This window comes from Furipterus horrens, unplaced genomic scaffold (genome assembly GCF_987537825.1).
Source record: "Furipterus horrens unplaced genomic scaffold, mFurHor1.1.pri manual_scaffold_6, whole genome shotgun sequence".
Classification (NCBI taxonomy): Eukaryota; Metazoa; Chordata; class Mammalia; order Chiroptera; family Furipteridae; genus Furipterus; species Furipterus horrens.
The window spans coordinates 83,272,453-83,292,503 of record NW_028327176.1 but is presented as its reverse complement, the minus strand read 5'-3'; the positions used below and the strand labels follow the sequence as shown (position 1 = coordinate 83,292,503).

Here is a 20,051-nt window from a genome sequence, read left to right as displayed (position 1 = left end):
CTCCAGGGATGGAGTCATTAGGGGTGACATCTTGGGGACTCTGTTGTGACCTGCCTAGAGCCAGGGAGCACATGGTGGGTATAAAAGGCCAATGTCTAGGGCCTGAGGCCAACAGAGGGGCTGGAGGGGAGGGGAAGGAGATGGCACCATCACCTCCTGGCCTGTTTTTTTCCGAGTCAACCCTCCCCCCAGAGAAGAAAAGCCAGGTCCCTGCACAGGTCTTCAATGGAGAGGCCGGGTCAGGAACTGGGGAGCAACAGCTGATCCTGTGCTAGGTGCCCCAGAGGTTTAGAGGTTTGTGGACTCTTTCTCTCTCTGTCCTCTCCCCTCTCTCTCTCTCTCATACACACACACTTCAGCTGGATCAACGGCCATTTAAAAAACAATTATAGAAATAATCTAAGAATATAAAATATTATATTATCAGAATAGAAGAGGCCTTTCTAAGTATGTCATAAAATGAGGGGCCATGCAGAAAAAAACTCATTAATAAATATGACTACTTTAAAAACAAAACAAACAAACAAACAAAAAACAGCCATAAGACAAACGCTGCACCATTATCAAAGTGAAAAAGACAAAAGATGAGCTGGAAAAATAGACTGGCCACTCACACCACAAGGCACAGTGTTTCTCACAGAAAACACTGCTAATGCTGTGAACCCCAAAGGAAACATGAGGGCTCTCAGGCCTACCAAACGGCCTCCCCTCACTCAGAAAAGCACGGACTGCCCACCTCCTGGGTGAGGAGCTTTCTGCCTCTGCATCTGGCAGGTACCCAGAGCTGCCTCTCTGGGTACCTGGCTCGGGTCCCAGGGGAAAGACAGGCCCTGGAAGACTGGAGTGGCTAGAGAGAACAGCAGAGAGGGTGAGGAGAGGGGCTAAGAGTGGAAACTACTCCACCAGGGCAGAGTGGAGATATCAGGAAGGGCTGAGCCCCGCCCAAGGTCCCACAGTAACTGGCACCCAAGAGCTGGGCTGCAGACAGTGGCAGAGATGGACCACAGTGGTGAGAGCTGAAGAAATGGTTAGAGGCTGACAGAGAAGAAGGCGACCAATGTGATGAAGAGCCCAGCTTCATTGGAGAATGGTGGAAAGAGAGATTAAGGGAGGGCAAGGGCAGGGGCTATGGAAAGTGCCTAAAATGGTGATGGAGGGGAGCTGGGTGAAGACTGACAGGAAAGGGGTGTGTGTCCATGTATTGACCTGGAAGCAGAACAAAGAGTGAAGACATGATAGGGGAAGGGAGAGGAGAGAAGGAGGGGGTGACCAGGAGCAGGAGCTCAGCCTTGTCTGAGAGTGAGGGTGGGATGAAAATAAGGAAGCTTGAATCTAGTCAGATGAAGGCCAGTGTTGATGTTGATGGAGAATAATGGAGATGGCTGGACAGCAATGGAAAGAGACATGGCCGGAGACACTGTGGCACACACATGGCTTGCAGGTCCAGGGTTCAGAAATACAGTAGGAAAGACAAGAGATGCCAGCTAATTCTGTGCTTAGAAGGAAATTATGTAGAGCCTTAGATGAATGCACTAGAATGGAAGAAACACAGAAAAATCCATCATCTCAGCTTCCATGTCAAGAATTTAAAAAAAAAAAAAACTGAAAAAAAAACAGAGTAAAGGCAACAATAAAAATAAGCAAAATGAAAGAGGAAAAAAATACAACAAAAAAATTTGGCTAAAAGTTTAAAAATTATATTATTAATAAAGCTAATAAGCCACTAGCAAAACTGATTCAGGAAAAGAACAAGAGAAGAAACACAAATAACCAGTATCAAAAATCACAAGACATTTTCTTTACAAAGTGCGTAAACCTTAACAAGATCCTTTACAGAATTTTGTAAAATAATTAGGACAAAATTAGATGATAGAGGTCAAAATTCACCAGGTTATAAAAACTAGTGTACCAAACTGACAAAAATAACATAAAATTTAAGGAAAACTCATGTATCTACTAAATAAGTTAAATCACTTCTTAAAAAGTCAAACCAACTAACCAATAAAAACAACAAAAAAATTTTCCACATTCAAAACTTTAAGCCTGGAATTATGAAATACCCCAAACAATTAAAAATAAGAAAAACAGCTAAATGTCCCAGGTTTACCTAATGTGGAAAAAAACAGGGAACTTTGAAAGTTTCTTTAGTGAGGTCACTATTACCCTGACACTACACTCCCACCAGGACATTAGAAAACAAGCAAAGCGGAGAGCATGGCTTTCATAACAAAGATACAGATGTTCTAACCAAAATATTGCATGAATTAAGTCATATAGGAAAACAGAATAGATCAATACCAAGTGGAACATACAAAAACATGCAAGGGTAGTTAAAATTCAATAAGAAATCATGTAAAACATTCCATTAACAGGAAAACACAAGGAGAGAAATCATATGTACAGTTAGAATAAATTGTAAAAACGTGTTTAATAAAACTCAACACCTAGGCATAAAAACAACTCTAAGCAAAGTCATAAAAGAAGGCAACTTCCTCATTTGACTGTTCCTCTAAAATGACTATAAAACAAGCACTGTAACTGATCTACAATTTTTAAAAGCTGTTTCCCTGGAAGTGGAGACACAAAAGGTTGCCAGCTTTTACTATTTTTATTCAATACTATACTGAAGGTATAGTCAGGGAAATAAAGCAGGAAAAAAGAAGTAAAAATGCATAGGATCAACTTTTAAAATCGTTATTATTATTATTAAGACACTTCCATATATATGGAAAATCAACCATAATCCAAAACTATTGCAATTAGTAAATAAATGAATTTCAATATATAAAATCAAATTATTACTGTGAACGAGCAAGAACAAAATAGAAAATGTAATGAAACAAGGTTGGACTAGGAAACAAGTATGCATCTACAAGATAAACGAGCCTACAAATTATTACTTTATAGAAAATAATTTTTTAAAGTCTTCAAATCAATTTAAGAAAATATCGAACGACACCCCCCCCAAACAAAAACAAAAACAAACAAACAAACAAAAAACGAGCAGAGAATATGAGAAGAAAGGCTCCTAGGTCAAGCTACAACTGCTAAACAGTAACTCACCCAAAGCAGGTTAACTGCAAGCTCCAGGTGGCAAGATCCCCACAGGCTCTCAGAGGGGCAGGACCCCAGAAGGCAGGACCACCACACCCTACTGAGCAGAAGTTCCGGGGCCCCCTAGGACCTGCTGCCCACAGCCTGTACCGGCACTCCTGCACCAGGACAATAAAGCACGTGCGCTGTTAGCCCACGTGACCGCGCTTGTGTCAGGGAGGATTCTGATTGGCTGAGTGTTCTAGGATGGCTTCAAGAGCACTGAGCATTGTATCCTGGCTGGGATTCCTGCGTTTCCTCTGAATGGCGGCCTTATAGACAATTCTGTAGCTCACAGTCCCTGTAAGAGTTCTTTTAGTGGTCATCTTCTCCCCTGGCACTCCTGGGCCACACCAGAAGCATCCTTCGCTTGGTGTACAGAGAGCATCCTTGTCGAGTGCCAGCTCTCAGGGGGAAGCTGTCTTTTACCATGAAAGGTGCTGCTAGCTGTAAGCTTTATTTAAATGCACTTGATTAGATTATGAAATTCCCTTCTGTTCCTGCTGCAGTGAGAGTACACAGGACAATTGGATGTTGAATTCTGTCCTATTCTTTTCCGCAATCTATTGAGATAGCAATATTGTTTTGTTCTTGTATGTTAATGTAGTGAATTACATTCATTCTTCAATATTGAATCAGCCTTCAGGGCCTGGAACAAGCCCTATTTGATATTGATGTTTGCCTTTCTATATACTGAACACTGTATATCCCTTTTCACCCTTTTAATATTTGATTGAACTTTTTATTTCAAAATAATTTTACATTTCCATGCTGCTGTAAGAAATAATACAGAACGATCCCATGTGCCCTTTTATCCAGGTTCCCCCAGTACAAAATGGGGTTAGATTCAGACCAGAATACTACCTTGATACAGTTCAGGATACACATTTCCATCATCACAAGGATCCAATGGGTTGCCTTTTTATTTTTTATTTTTATTTTACTTTTTAAAGATTTTATGTATTTATTTTTAGAGAGAGGGGAAGGGAGAAAGAAAGAGAGGGAGAGAAACATCAACATGAGAGAGAAACACTGATGAGTTTTCATCCATGCTCGCAACCCAGGCATGTGCCCTGACTAGAATCAAACCAGTGACCTTTCACTTCATGGAAGAATGCTCAACCAACTGAGCCACAATGATCAGGGCATGGGTTGCCTTTTTATATTCACAATCACTTCCCTTTAGGTTCTGCATTCACCTTAAAATTTGGCAACCATTAATCTGTTATTTGTACAGTAGTCCCTCTCTATATCGCGGTTCACTTATCGTGGCCTCACTGTATCGCGGGATTTTTAAAAATATTATATTTAATTATTTATCGCGGATTTTTCCCTATATTGTGGGACTTTGCGGTACTGTATACATATGTTGTTAAAGTTACATAGGTTTAAGAGTGTAGAATATGTTTAAGAACATAACTAGTGTTTATAAACGTGTGGAAAAGGCTAATAAGGGAGTGGGAAAGGTTAATAAGGGACTGGGAACGGTTTATAAGTGTGTGGGAAGGGTTCATAAAGCCTTAAAATATATATAAATACTAAAATAAATGTAAAGTTCCTACTTCGTGGATTTTCACCTATCGTGGTGTGTGTGTGTGTGTGTGTGTGTGTGTGTGTGTGTGTGTGTGTCTAGAACGTAATACCCACGACAAGTGAGGGAATACTGTACTCTATTTCTATAAATCTGTCATTTCAAAAGTGGCATATAAGTAGAATGATAAAGTATGTGACGTTTGGGCTTGATATCTCTCTTGTTACTGCGGGAGGGGGCAGGGGCTAAGGTGAGGGAAACTTCCTGCTTTGGCCCATCATGATGTCTTTATTTCTGGAATTCATGTGTCTCCTCATACCCGTGGAGAGGTAAATGCCTCTTCCCTCTCACCTGGGGACAGATGTGGATCACAACAGAGAAACCACCTTCCAGGAAAATACAGCATGCCACAGAGCTCAAAAAGAGAAATAGAGAGAGCTGGTCAAAAGTCATTTGGCCAACAGGTAAGGACAACATTTACATAGAGTCTTGGGGGATAGAGAGCATCAGTGGAAAACAATCCAGCAAAGACCCTGTATACAAAGAGAGGACTCTGAGGAAGTTCAGGAGCAAAGGCAATACATTTTCTGGGTTCTCAACATAGCTAAGAGAGATAGAGTGACAATTTCAAACAGCAAATCACTCTACTTCCTTCCTACTCATTCCCCATCCCAGCAAGCCTTGGACAGCTAGGCTCAAAGAATACTGAAGTGAACTACAGAAATCCATTTCCTTCTCTCTGCCCCAACAGGAAGAGAAAGAGGAAGAGGAAGAAGAGAGTGAACAGAGCCCAGGAGGAGAAAAGTGAAAGGAGAAAGTCTACAGGTCGTTACAGGGTTGTTTCTCCTTATGCATAGAGTAGGATGAGGTGGAAAGGTGGCAACTCTGAGGAAGTTTGGAGCTATCGACAATACAGGGAGGCTTGGGTCTCAGTGTCTAACTAGAATCCCACCCCCTAGCCCTCTATTCTTGGCTAGTCTTACTTTCTGGCATCCAAGTCCACTCCTTTTTTTTTTTTTTTTTACTGTTTTTTTAAAAAATAATTTATTAATTTGTTTATTTATTTTATTTTATGTATTTTTTAGAGAGAGGGGAAAGGAGAAAGAGAGGGAAAGAAAGATCCCTGTGTGGTTGCCTCTCACACGCCCCCAACTGGGGACCTAACGTGCAACCTAGTCATGTACCCTGACTGGGAATCGAACCAGTGACACTTGGCTCGCAGGCCTGAGCCACAGCAGCCAGAGCTCCAAGTCCACTCTTGTTGCTCATGAAAGCAGGTAAATGTGGACTTCTCATCTGCCTGAAGCTCAAAAAAGGGCAATTTCAGTCTCTCTTTCTTGCTAGTTAGTGGGTGAAGGGGCAGTTGTTGCTTGGACAGGTCAACAAATGATGGGCCAGAGGCCATGTGTGTGATGGTCTCCTTGTGCTGCAGAAATGGTCACCTGGACCATAGAGAGAGGCTCAGGAATCCTGGTCAGGGTCTGTGAATCAGTGGCACACATCACCTGATTCTCTGCCTTGGCTATATTCAGGGAAATGGCTACCTGGTAGGTTGGCATGAGGGTGGGACCCTGACAGCCGACAGGAGGCCCTGTAAACTGGGGCCCAGTGTGGGGAGGGCTATCGTACTCTTGTTTTTTGTTTCTGTTTTTAAGTATATTTTATTGATTATGTTGTTACAGTAGTTCCAATTTTTTCCCCTTTGCTCCCCTTGGCCCAGTACCCCGCTTCCCTCTAGCAATCCCACCCCCCTTAGTTCATGTCCATGGGTCATGCATATATGTTCTTTCACCCTTTCCTATATGATTCTTAACTTCCCCCTGTCTATTTTGTACCAGTCAATTATGCTTCTTAATCCCTGCACCATTTCCCAATTTCTCTCCCTTCCCCCTTCCAGCTGATAACCCTCCAAACGATCCCTATACCTAGGATTCTGTTCCTATTCTGGTTTGCTTAGTTGGATTTTGTTTTTGTTTTTTAAATTCAGTTGTTGATAGTTGTGAGTATGTTGTCATTTTAATGTTCATAGTTTTGATCTTCTTTTTCTTAAATAAGTCCCTTTAACATTTCATATAATAATGGCTTGGTGATGATAAACTCTTTTAGCTTTACCTTGTCTGGGAAGCACTTCATCTGCCCTTCCATTCTAAATGATAGCTTTGCTGGATAGAGTAATCTTGTTTGTAGGTCCTTGCTTTTCATCACATTGTATACTTCTTGCCAGTCCCTTCTTGACTGTAGTTTCTTTTGAGAAATCAGCTGATAGTCTTTTAGGCACTCCTTTGTAGGAAACTCTCTGCTTTTTTCTTGCTGCTTTTAAGATTCTCTCTTTATCTTTCTTCACCTTTGGCATTTTAATCACGATGTGTCTTGGTGTGGTCTGCTCTGGGTCCAACTCACTCGGGACTCTCTCTGCTTCCTGGACTAGTATGTCTATTCCTTCGCCGAATTTGGGGAGTTTTCCTCCATTACTTTTCCACATAAGTTTTCAATTTCTTGCTCTTCCTCTTCTCCTTCCGGCACCCCTATGATTCAGATGTTGGCACATTTAAAGTTGTCCCAGAGGTTCCTAAGCCTCTCCTCATTTTTTTTCGATTCTTGTTTGCTCATTCTGTACTTGTTGACCCTTTTTTTTCTTTCTTATGTTCCAAATCACTGATTTGAATCACGGTTTCCTCCCCTTCCCCATTGGTTTTGTGTGGATTTTCCTTCGTTTCACTTAGCATAGCCTTCACTTCTTCCCTCATGCATTTGCCATACTCAAGCATATCTGTCAAGCCTGTGAGCATCTTTATTATCAGTCTTTTGAATTCTGCATTGTTCAGTTGGCTATCCCCTTATCTGTTAGGTTGGCTATCTCCTCATCGCTTAGTTCTCCCACTGGAACCTGGATCCGTTCCCACTTTTGGGCCATACTTCTCTGTCTCCTCATCTTGACAGGCTCCTCTGTTTGTTTGCCTCTGTGTCTTAGGTAGAGCTGTCGCTCCTGTTACGTTTAAGGGGCAGAGCCTCAGGTATTCGTCAGTACAGGGTGACATGTTTCACCATGTTGTGGCGTTGTATGTGGAGAAAGGGTCTGAGAGGGAACAGTGCCACTTGCTCAGCACTCGCCCCTTTTCCAGGCACTTCTCCCACTTCTGTATGGGGCTGGTGCCTCTCTAGCTGTTGCCCTGGCTGTTGTTCCAACAGTGGGTGGATCTGCAGATGTTCTAGGACCATGGGGGGCCTTTAAACAAGCGGACTCTGCTGAGAGACTGACAGTTTCTTCCTCCACCAACCCCCACTGGTTTGCACAGTCAGAAGCAATGAGGCTTGATTTTCTCTGGCGCTGGGACCGTGAGCTACACGGTCTGGTGAGGAGCTGGGAACGCTCCCCAGGTGTCCCTCCTGACTTTTAAAAATGTGTAACTGCGCTTTCTGTCGACCTGCCACTGCCACTGCTGCCACCAGCACACTGCAGCCTCTCCATCTCAGCTCTGCCCCTCCTACCCTTCTGGATGAGTGTTTCTTCTTTATACCTTTTTTTGCTGGACTTCCGTGCAGCTTGATTTTCTGGAACTTCTGGTTGTTTCTAGTTTTGAGGTACTTGTATTCCTTCTTAGTTGTATAGGGAGACCCAGCATGTCTGTCTAGGCCTCCATCTTGGCTGGAAGTCTGTACTCTTGTTAAGTCATCTTAGTTATGATTAATGGGCAGGTAACTGACTTGGGAATTGGCAGCTGGTGGGGATCATGACTTCACATTTTAGAAAACCCATAAGACAAAAAGTAGAGGGAACACCTAACCAAGATAAGAAACACAGAGGTTATTAAAGGAAAAATAGCCATGTTTGACTCATGGGAAAATGCAAAACACATGTGTCAAAGGCTAACAGAAAAATATCAATAGAAAAATTATAAATCTGAAAAAATTGTAATGCCATTTCATGGTCTATAAATTCTAAAAAAAGGAGAGATGTACACAGAACAAGCAAAAACACATTAATTGTCTTCAGCAGTAACTGAAGGTTTTACCTACTTAAGAAAAACTAGAAAATATATAAGATGGGCTTCTTCAATAGAGTATTGGGGGAACACATACCAGCTCCATGAAAGTTGCCCGCCGCAACTCCTCCAGCACTCACCCCAGCCAACCTGATGGAAAATGGAACAAACTGACCAAGATTCTCTCCTTGACCAAACTCTGCTCAGGCTTCCCTGGCTCTTTTCAACTAGGCCATGACTTTTAGCTTCCACATTTGTCTCTGCATTTTCCAGTTTTAGCAAGAATCCTGCTTAATCAGTTTAGCAAGAGTCTTGTGTCCTTCATATCTAATCGCCCTCAATATCTGATAGGTTTCCTCATCTTCCGCCACCCCCTCTTCCCCCAGGTGATGTCTGATCACCCTGGCTGCCTTCAGCAAAAATCGTATTAGAATGTTTTAAGCAGGGTCCTCCTCATACCCTTACCTCTGATACTTAGTAACTTTCCATCCACCAACTCCTCGCTGTTCCTTGGCTATTAATTCTCATTTGCCCAGCCTGTTCTCAGAACTGAGTTTAGTGCTATATACCGAGGTGTCTTTTCTGCTTTGCAATAGTCCTGAACAAGTGTCGCTGGTTCGATCTTCCAGTCAGGGCACATCAGAGAAGGAAAACTCTGACTCCAAAAAACCTCCGCTGCCTTGCGGCATACCTCTTCAGGGGAAAGGCTAAGGGAGTAAACCCCGACAGAAAATCCGGAGCTGGAGTCCCTAAGGCGGTTTGACGTTGTAGTCAACACCGGCAACTCCTGCGGCGCACCTGAAGCCAAGCTGTATTGACTCCGTCTTTCCCTTGGACCCTTCAGCTGCGAAGAGAGGGGGGTTCTGCTGCATGGGCAACAGCAGACCCTCCATATCACCCTGCCCAGGCTCTGTAGCTTCAGCTTCACTGGAGAGGACACTCCAGCGTCATCGCAAGATGTCGATTCAACACGGGAGGAGACAGATACCGTGTCACTCCCGAGTCGGACTGCACAGCCATTCTCGGCGGTGCAGATAGACTCTTAAGAAGCTACACCATCGTCTCTCGAGACGGACGGCTGCCGACGACGACGGAGTCCTGAACAAAAGCCACCCTTACTGCTTAACTACTGACTAGCTCTGATTCTTTTTCAACAAAACAAACATGAGCAATGAAAGGAGAACTGTTGAAACTAGTCGACAACTGTCAGAGGTATCTCTCTGGTGGAAGTACGGATTCCCAGGTCCACAGTGACTCTGAGGAAATAATCTGAACCCCAGAGGTATTCTTATTAGAGTAGTTCTCATACCCCCATATGTTGTATGAATCTATGTACATACAGACGAGGGAAAGCAACTCTTGGGTCCAAGATCAAGGGTGGACACAAACCCATGGGAACTCTTCCTTGCCCCCATGCCATCAAGCAACAAAAACCTGCCCAGAATCAAGTAGTCAGACTTCAAACTTTACCTCAGAAAGGAGGGCAAGAACATTCTAGATATGGCAGAAAAGGACCTCCTGGCTCAGTGGCAACAAGACATACCAACAGTTTGGGCTGAGAACAACCCCACCCCCGACCCCTGGCCTGGCAGTTCATGTCCCAGCAGTTGTTGTAACTCTTTTAGGGAATGCGGTGCCGTGCAGGCAGAGGCAATATCCTATGCCAATAAAGGCCCGGCAGTGAGTTGCGGTTCATATTCGGCGCCTGTGGGAAGCCGGTATCCTAAAGGCCTGCAAATAGGCATGGAACACCCCACTCCTCCCAGTTCAGAAGCCACGCACTGAGGACTACCGCCCAGTACAAGATCTGAGGGAAGTCAATAAACGGGTTGAAACTGTCCATCCTACGGTGCCCAACCCTTATACTCTTCTCAGCCTTTTGCCTCCGGATCGGATGGTATATTTGGTTTTAGACTTAAAGGATGCCTTTTTTCTCTATACCCCTGGCTCCAGTCAGTCAGCCCCTCTTTGCATTTGAATGAACTGACCCAGACACTGGGGAATCAGGTCAATTAACATGGACTCGTTTGCCTCAGGGTTTTAAAAACTTTCCAACCCTCTTTGATGAAGCGCTCAGCAGGGATCTTGCCCCCTTCCGAGAGGACAATCCACACATTACAGTCCTTCAATATGTAGATGACATCTTATTGGCGGCCGAGGACCTAGCTAATTGCCTGGAAGCAACGGAAGCATTACTAAAATTACTAGCCCATCTGGGGTACAGGGTGTCAGCTAAAAAGGCCCAGTTATGCCAGAAAGAAGTCACTTACCTAGGGTATACATTAAAGGAAGGCAGCCGGACCCTGTCCCCTAGAAGAATCCAGGCCATTTTACAGATCCCGGCCCCCACTACCAAGCGCCAAGTTCGTGAGTTTCTCGGGGCCGTCGGCTATTGCTGCCTATGGATTTTAGGATTTGCAGAACTAGCTAAGCCTCTTTATGCCTGCACAGGGGAAACAAAAGAGGCCTTAGTATGGACTGAGGCAGAGGAAGGGGCATTTCAGGCGCTAAAGGAAGAGCTCGTCACCACGCCTGCCCTGGCGCTACCAAGGCTTGACAGGCCCTTCCAGTTATATGTGGCAGAAAATAGGGGTATAGCGAAATAGGGATTCTCACGCAGTGCCTAGAACCTTGGAAGCAACCCATAGCTTATCTTTCTAAGCGGCTAGACCCAATAGCCGCTGGGTGGCCCAACTGTCTACAGCTATAGCTGCCACAGCACAGCTAGTAAAAGAAGCTACGAAGCTAACGTTTGGACAGGAGCTACAGGTCATCACATCACATGCCGTAGAGACTTTATTGAGAAGTCCCCCTGAGAGATGGCTCTCCAATGCACACATTGTACAATATCAAGTTCTGCTCCTCGATCCAGACCATGTCAAGTTCCTACAGTCAATGGCCCTAAACCCTGCTACTCTCCTCCCAGATGATGACCCACACCAACCTCTCCACGACTGTGTTAATGTACTCACTGCCCTCACCAACTACGGAGAGGACCTCACAGACCTCCCTCTGACTAATCCTGATGCGGTCCTGTACACTGACAGCGGCAGCAGCTTCGTCCAAGAAGGAGTCCAGTATGCTGGGTCAGCTGTTGTAACAAGCGACACTGTCATCTGGGCCCAAGCTCTGGGGCCTGGCTCATCTGCCCAGAGAGCTGAACTCATTGCGTTAACACAAGCGCTTCACTGGGCAAAGGGAAAGCGGGTAAATATCTACACAGACAGCCGATATGCCTTTGCTACAGTACACGTCCATGGGAGCATATATCAGGAAAGAGGACTCCTAACTTCAGAGGGAAAACATAAGGAACGCCCAAGAAATCCTTGATCTCCTTGCAGCTATTTGGCTGCCAAAGCAGGTTGCTGTAATTCATTGTAAGGGACACCAGGCAGCACAGACACCGGAAGCCCAAGGAAATGCCTTCGCAGACCCAGAGGCCAGAAAGGCGGCCCTACAACCAGTGGGGCCTCTAAAACTCCTGCCCCTGGTTCCACCGCGGGTGCTTGCCGGGCCCCCGGTATATTCAGCCAGGGATCAGGAAATTCCTGTCAGAATGCAGGCCCAGGACACTCACGGTGGTTGGAAACGCCTCCCAGACACTCGCATTCTAGTCCCAGAGGCCCTTGGGCAAGAACTAATCTGGCAAATTCACCAGAGCACTCAGCTGGGGGGGACGAAGCTTGCTGAACTCCTCCAATCAGCTTACTTCATTCCCAGGTTGTTTCAGGAAACAAAGGAGGCGAGCGGGCGGTTTCCCCAGTGCGCTGCAGTCAATCCAGCCCCCAAGGACCCCCAACCCCCTCGCCACCGTCTGCATGGGGATGCTCCCGGAGAGAAATGGGAGATCGACTTCACTGAAATGACGCCAGCACGGGGAGGGTACAAATACCTCCTAGTCCTAGTAGATACCTGCTTGGGCTGGGTAGAGGCTTACCCCACTCAGTCAGAGTCAGCTTTAGTAGTGACTAAAAAGTTAATACAGGAAATAATTCCTCGATTCAGCCTCCCTCTAGCCATGGGGTCCGATAATGGCCCGACTTTCATAAGCTAAATCACCCCACAACTCAGCAAAGCAGTAAGTATTGAATGGAAGTTACATTGTATTTACAGGCCCCAGAGTTCAGGACAGGTAGAAAGAATGAATAGGACCCTTAAGGAAACATTAACCAAGTTGAAATTAGAAACTGGCGGAGACTGGCTAGGACTCCTTCCGTTTGCCCTCTTAAGGGCTCGCTGTACCCCTTATTTCCAGCAGTTCACGCCCTATGAAATTATGTTCGGTCATCCACCACCACTCTTGCCTAAATTAGGACTAGACATTTCTGCTTCTGTCACTAATCAGAAGCTTCTTAAGTCCCTACAGGCTTTTTCAGAGAGCACTCGAGACCTGCACTCCCTCCTTCGGGTGAATTGCCCCATTCCAATCGCAGGGAATCCAGAAGGACCACTGGCTGAGCAAGGGGATCTCGTGTGGGTCAAGCGACGGGACCCTGGAACGTTAGAGCCACGGTGGGCTGGACCGTACCAGGTGGTACTGAGCACCCCAACGGCAGTAAAAGTAGCAGGAAAGAAGTGTTGGATTCACTATTCGCAGGTCAAGACGGTCAGTGACGTGGGCGAAATTTCAGAAGAATGGACTGTAGAGCGCTCCGACCACCCCCTTCGGGTGCGGCTGCGGCGGTGCTCCCCTTAATCCTCCTCCTCCTCTCCCTTGACTCTGCCATAGGAAACTCTTACCGTTTAAACAACTACACCTGGCAAGTGTCTAGGACCACTGATGGGACACTAGTAAGCCAAATCAGTACCCCGGGAACCCCAGTATTTTCCTTTGACCTCTGCACTCTCCTCGGGAGCAACTTCTACCCCGGTAGTTGGGGGCAAGGATGGCCCAAAAGACCCCCAAGTCCTATGGGCGCCCACCTCGGCACTGGACTCCTTAACAGGGTAACTGGGCCAGGGTGCGGGACCCTACAGGGGGAAAAGGAACTACAATCAGTCCAGGTCTATATGTGCCCCTTATCAGAGTCCCCCCAGTGCCAGAACAAAGGGAATTTTTCTGCCCTAAGTGGGACTGTGTAACCTTAGCACCCTGGAAAAAGACGGATCCCTCCCTTGCTTTTGATTGTCCGGTAGTCCGAGGGAGTGCTCTGTGGGGGCTTGCAACCATTTCAAGCTATGGCCCCACACCCCCAGGCAAGATGACTGGGAAGGGGGAAAAACCTGGGGCCTGTGGCTCTATGTATCCAGCCGAGATCCAGGAGTGTTATTCACTATTCGGAAGCGCCGTCTCCCTCAACTAAGTCTCCCCGTGGGGCCCATAGCTAAACTAGGTCTTCCCCCATGGCCGAAAGTGCCCACGCCCCCACCAATTCCTAATGCTAGGATGGAGGGTAGAGAAGGCGGGGGGTTCTACCCCAACCAAGGAAACCATGACCCCTCCTACCCCGTCAAATGAAAGAGGACAAAAGCAAATTTACAGAACACTACACACTGTTTTCCAGTTCCTGAACCAATCCCACCCTAATATGACAAGAGACTGCTGGCTGTGTTTAAACCCTGAGCCCCCTTACTATGTCGGGTTGGGAGTGAACCGCAGTCTAGGGACAGGAGAGGAAGACATCAAAAACCTTACTCTTCCTCAATTAAGCCAGCAGCCTGGCCACTGCTCGTGGGGTCGGTCCCCCAGACTTACTTTAGGATCTTTTGAAGGTCAGGGGGCCTGTTTTCTATCCTCAGACTATAAATTATCCGCTTCCCCTTATCAGGACTCCTGTGCTCAGAGAACTATACTGCCCCCTAGCGACGTGACAGAGGCAGTCCTAGTTGCTCCCCCAGGCACCTGGTTTGCTTGCTGGAGTGTTTTAACGCCGTGTGTTTCTTCCTTTCACTTCCTGCTTGAGACCTCCTCTAGCTCCCCTGAACTGTGTATTTTAGCACATCTTTTACCACAGGTCTATTACTATTCTGGAAGCCAGGGAAGGAAACATTTAGGACTTGAAGGACTCAGTCGGTACAAGCGCGCTCTGGTCCTAGTCCCAGTACTCCTAGGCTTAGGGATAGCCAGGTCAGCTGCCGCAGGAACATCAGCCCTCATAACAGGAAATAAAAACTTCAAAGACCTTAGCACCCAAATAGACCAAGATTTAGCCACTGTAGGAAATAGTGTAAGTAAACTAGAGGATTCCTTAAGCTCACTTGCTGAAGTCGGTCGGCAGCCGTCCGTCTCGAGAGACGATGGTGTAGCTTCCCAAGAGTCTATCTGCACCGCCGAGAATGGCTGTGCAGTCCGACTCGGGAGTGACACGGTATCTGTCTCCTCCCGTGTTGAATCGACATCTTGCGATGACGCTGGAGTGTCCTCTCCAGTGAAGCTGAAGCTACAGAGCCTGGGCAGGGTGATATGGAGGGTCTGCTGTTGCCCATGCAGCAGACCCCCCCCCTCTTCACAGCTGAAGGATCCAAGGGAAAGACGGAGTCAATACAGCTTGGCTTCAGGTGCGCCGCAGGAGTTGCCGTGTTGACTACAACGTCAAACCGCCTTAGGGACTCCAGCTCCGGATTTTCTGTCGGGGTTTACTCCCTTAGCCTTTCCCCTGAAGAGGTATGCCGCAAGGCAGCGGAGGTTTTTTGGAGTCAGAGTTTTCCTTCTCTGATGTGCCCTGACTGGAAGATCGAACCAGCGACACTTAGCTCGCAGGCCAACGCTCAATCCACTGAGCCAAACCAGCCAGGGTGAAGTAGTCCTACAGAATAGGCGGGGCCTAGATTTATTGTTCCTTAAACAAGGAGGCCTTTGCTTAGCCTTAGGGGAAACCTGTTGTTTTTATACTAACCATTCCGGAGTAATAAGAGACAGTCTTAGTCAGCTTCAGAAGCGGTTACAAGATAGGGAGGAAGACAGAAAACAAGGAGAAAATTGGTATGAACGGTTTTTCTCCATGTCCCCTTGGGTCACTACACTTCTAACTGCGCTCAGAGGTCCTCTCCTTCTTTTACTTCTAGCCCTAGCTATTCGTCGGCAGCCGTCCGTCTCGAGAGACGATGGTGTAGCTTCTTAAGAGTCCATCTGCACCGCCGAGAATGGTTGTGCAGTCCGACTCGGGAGTGACACGGTATCTGTCTCCTCCCGTGTTGAATCGACATCTTGCGATGACGCTGGAGTGTCCTCTCCAGTGGAGCTGAAGCTACAGAGCCTGGGCAGGGTGATATGGAGGGTCTGCTGTTGCCCATGCAGCAGACCCCCCCTCTCTTCGCAGCTGAAGGATCCAAGGGAAAGACGGAGTCAATACAGCTTGGCTTCAGGTGCGCCGCAGGAGTTGCCGGTGTTGACTACAACGTCAAACCGCCTTAGGGACTCCGGCTCCGGATTTTCTGTCGGGGTTTACTCCCTTAGCCTTTCCCCTGAAGAGGTATGCCGCAAGGCAGCGGAGGTTTTTTGGAGTCAGAGTTTTCCTTCTCTGATGTGCCCTGACTGGAAGATCGAACCAGCGACACTTAGCTCGCAGGCCGACGCTCAATCCACTGAGCCAAACCAGCCAGGTTTGGTTCTTCCCAAAGACAAAAAGACCAACCTGTTTAGCGCCTTGATCAAGAAGAAGAAGAAAACGGCCCCAACGCCTCCCAAACGCAGCAGCTCCTTCCGGGAGATGGACGGCCAGCCAGAGCGCAAGGGGGCCGGGGAGGAAGAGGGCCGTGAAGTCAGCAACGGGGTGCCTGCTCTCACACCCTCAGACACAGCTGAGCCAGCCAAGTCCCCAAAGCCCAGCAGTGGAGCTGGTGTCCCCAACGGGGCCTTCCGGGAGTCGGGCGCAGGCTCCCGGTCTCCCCACCTGTGGAAGAAGTCCAGCACGCTGACTGGCAGCCGACTGGCAGCCAGCGAAGAGGAGGGTGGCAGCAGCTCCAGCAAGCGCTTCCTGCGGTCCTGCTCTGCCTCCTGTGTGCCCCACGGGGCCAAGGACACAGAGTGGAGGTCGGTCACGCTGCCTCGGGATCTGCAGTCCACGGGAAGGCAGTTTGACTCGTCCACGTTTGGAGGGCACAGAAGTGAGAAGCCAGCTCTGCCTCGGAAGCGCGCCAGTGAGAACAGGTCTGACCAGGCGATCAGAGGCACAGTGACACCCCCACCCAGGCTGGTGAAAAAGACGGAGGAAGTGGCCGATGAGGTCTTCAAAGACATGGCGGAGTCCAGCCCAGGCTCCAGCCCTCCCAGTCTGACGCCAAAAGTCCTCCGTAGGCAGGCGGTGGCTCCAGCCTCTGGTCTGCCCCACAGGGAAGAGGCCGGGAAGCCCAGTGCCTTGGGGACACCTGCTGCAGCTGAGCCAGTACCCTCCGCCAGCAGAGCAGGGCCAGGCCCTTCTGCAGGGACCAGCAAGGCCCCTGCCGAGGAATCCAGAGTGAGGAGGCACAAGCCGCCCTCTGAGTCCCCAGGGAGAGACAAGGGGAAGCTGTCCAAGCTCAAGCCTGCGCCCCCACCCCCACCGCCAGCCTCTGTGGGGAAAGCCGGGAAGCCCTCTCAGGGCCCCAGCCAGGAAGCAGCCGGGGAGGCAGGCGCCAGTGGGAAAGCAAAACCCACGGCTGTGGTCATGGATGCTGTGAACAGTGACGCCACCAAACCCGGCCAGCTGGGAGAGGGCATCAAGAAGCCCGTGCTCCCGTCCTTACCAAAGCCTCAGTCCTCCACCAAGCCAGCGGGGTCCCCAGCCAACCCAGCCCCCACTCCCTCCACTCTGCCATCAGCATCCTCCGTCCTGGCCGGGGACCAGCCATCCTCCACTGCCTTCATCCCTCTCATATCGACCCGCGTGTCCCTTCGGAAAACCCGCCAACCTCCCGAGCGCATCGCCAGTGGCACCATCACCAAGGGTGTGGTTCTGGACAGCACCGAAGCCCTGTGCCTGGCCATCTCCAAGAACTCCGAGCAGATGGCCAGCCACAGCGCTGTGCTAGAAGCCGGCAAAAACCTCTACACATTTTGCGTGAACTACGTGGACTCCATCCAGCAGATGAGGAACAAATTCGCCTTCCGCGAGGCCATCAACAAGCTGGAGAATAACCTGCGGGAGCTTCAGATCTGCCCGGCGACAGCGGGGAGTGGCCCGGCGGCCACGCAGGACTTTAGCAAACTCCTCAATTCCGTGAAAGAGATCAGTGACATCGTACAGAGGTAGCAGAAGCCAGGTGTCAGGCCAGCCGGAGCCGCCTGCCGTGCAGGAGGGGTCCCCTGTGCCCGCGATGGTGGCTGACACAGGACCAGTGAGTGGGGACCTAGGCCTAGAGCCAAGGGCCCCCGTGGATCACAGCCCCACGACCCATGCTCCTCCGGTGCGCCCCTCCTTCTCAGCCCACTCGCGGGGCCCTCTGTCCTCAGCGCTGCGTGTGGAGGGCCACACAGTGGGCTGCACCCGCCCGCCAGTCCCTTCCCCGGGCGATGGGGGGAGGGCCCTTCAAGGTGGGGCTCCCCAGGCCGGCTGGGAGGTGACGCGCGCCTCTCCGTTGTCCTTCCTGGAGCACCGCCTCTGGCTGTGCCTGCTCCTCCATTTTCCCCAAGAACAAAGGCCCTGAACAGACGCGTGTCGCCAGGCCTTGGGAACCGTGACCGCCGCTCCCCCGGTGAGGGAGGCTGTGCCCGCATCCCCCTGTGCCTCCTGTGCTTACGATGCGCATACGGCCCCGCGTCCTGGGGAGCTCGGCCAGCCGGTCACTGCCCTCCGCGGGCGCCGGTCTGGTGCCCTCGCTGTTTCCTCACGGGAAGGACGGCTCTTGTTTGGGTGGCGGGGGGTGGGGGGGCGGGTGAAACAGGGTGCTAGGCTCCGGGTCCCAGGAAGAGGCCCGTGGTGCCTGAGAAGGTCCCATCTGCCTTCGCAGCAGGTCCTCAGAGCCCTCGTGCTCCGGTGACATGCACGGCTGGTCCTGAGGAGGAGGCCTGGGGGGGAAGGGCAGCGGCCGCTGTCCAGCATACAGGGGCGGGGAGGCAGGGGGTGGGGGCACTCGTTGTGGGAACAGCTGGTGCCGAGATGGCCCAGGGGGGGCCCAGAGTCGCCCTGCGTTTGAGTTTCCAGGTGCCCTGCAAAAGGCACTTGATCTTAATTTCTGACCAATCCCCTTCCCAGCCTTGCACCCCGTAAGATAAAGTAGACCCTTGCGGGGCTGCTGCTTTTGTGACAAGCCGGTCTTCCGTTTTCTGGGGCTCTTGAAGCATTTCAAAGCTCTGCCCTCTACACAGCCGCCTCCAGTACGGACACCGGCACCAACACGCAAACAGGAGGGAGGGGACCGGGCCCCGAAGCCCCAACCGGTGCTGGATGCACCCCTGTGGACAAACGTCAAGCCCTAGCTATTAGTCCCTGTATAATTAACTGCCTCGCTAATTATATTAGGCGATGTATCCAAGCTGTCAAGCTATTAGTTTTTAGAAGTCATTATGTCCCCCTCGAAGCTCAGGATTCAAAGGTTTGAACTGTCCATTACAACTAGTGGGGAATCTTAAAGGGTATTTCTTAGTAGGGAATGTTAAAGGGTATTTCTTAGATGTCCAGTCAGTAGGGTAATCAGCTGAACGTGGGTCCCGGGAACCAGACCCTCATGGTTGTATGCTTAAACCAAGCAGAACAAGGAACTTGACCTAACTGTTATTCCTTTGAACAGTGACCTATTCCTTTGAGCAATGACTTGAGGAATAGCAGTGACCCTTTCCTTTGAGCAATGACCTGGGAATAGTGGGAAATTTTTGTCTATACAAGCTGTATTTCTGTCCAAGTTTCTACACCTGCAGGAACAAGAATGCACCTGAAATGCTTTATAAACCCCCCAATCCCTAAGGTTGGGGCTGTCTACCTAAGTCCGACTTGTGGACAGGTGGGCAGCCGCTGGCCAGCTAATAATGGCTCTTTAAATTCTAATTTGATTGTCTCCGACCGTTTGGTTCTCGCACTTGCTCCGCAACACCTGTCCATGTTCAAAGTGTCACAGTATTTCTGGACATCTTGGGAGTTGTGTGTGTGTGTGTGTGTGTGTGTGTGTGTGTGTTTAAAGAGGATATGTTACACTTGGAATATGTTACCTTCCAGGGTCTTCAATGATTTCCAAGTGGCAATGCTTGCCTTGAGCTTGGGAGACAGTCAAGCCAGAAAGAGATATTTGTTATCTACTTGGAAGAGAGCACTGAAGTATGGAGGTTGGGAGTTGACCAGGGTAAAGGGTATTGAAAGGAGAGAACATGAACAAGTCCTCAGCATCCAAACACACCTTAAATTGGAGATGAGGAGAGAAGGAAAATCAGAGCAGAAGGCACACCTGGAACAATGTGGAAGAGGGAAGAATCGCAGTTGTGCACAATGACCTGGATGTCAGGTTAGCAGATGGAAGGAGGGAAAAGGAGACATGACAAATGCTACAGAGAAGACTGGGAAAAGCTATTGAATTTGTCAGCAAGGTGTGGACAG

The 20,051-nt window shown here is 48.9% G+C and overlaps 1 protein-coding gene across 1 annotated transcript in view; it reads left to right on the top strand.

The window, feature by feature from the left end:
- The window catches only part of LOC150006655 (tyrosine-protein kinase ABL1-like), a 36,141-nt gene extending 17,752 nt beyond the window's left edge, over window positions 1-18,389 (top strand). Inside the window, exons 2-4 of the mRNA XM_090280770.1 lie at window positions 11,534-11,693; window positions 12,838-13,276; window positions 16,146-18,389. Of these exons, the coding sequence (XP_090136896.1) occupies window positions 11,534-11,693; window positions 12,838-13,276; window positions 16,146-17,777 (2,231 nt within the window). The 3' untranslated portion in view covers window positions 17,778-18,389. The remainder of the gene's footprint in view (window positions 1-11,533; window positions 11,694-12,837; window positions 13,277-16,145) is intronic.
- Window positions 18,390-20,051: the final 1,662 nt, after the last annotated feature.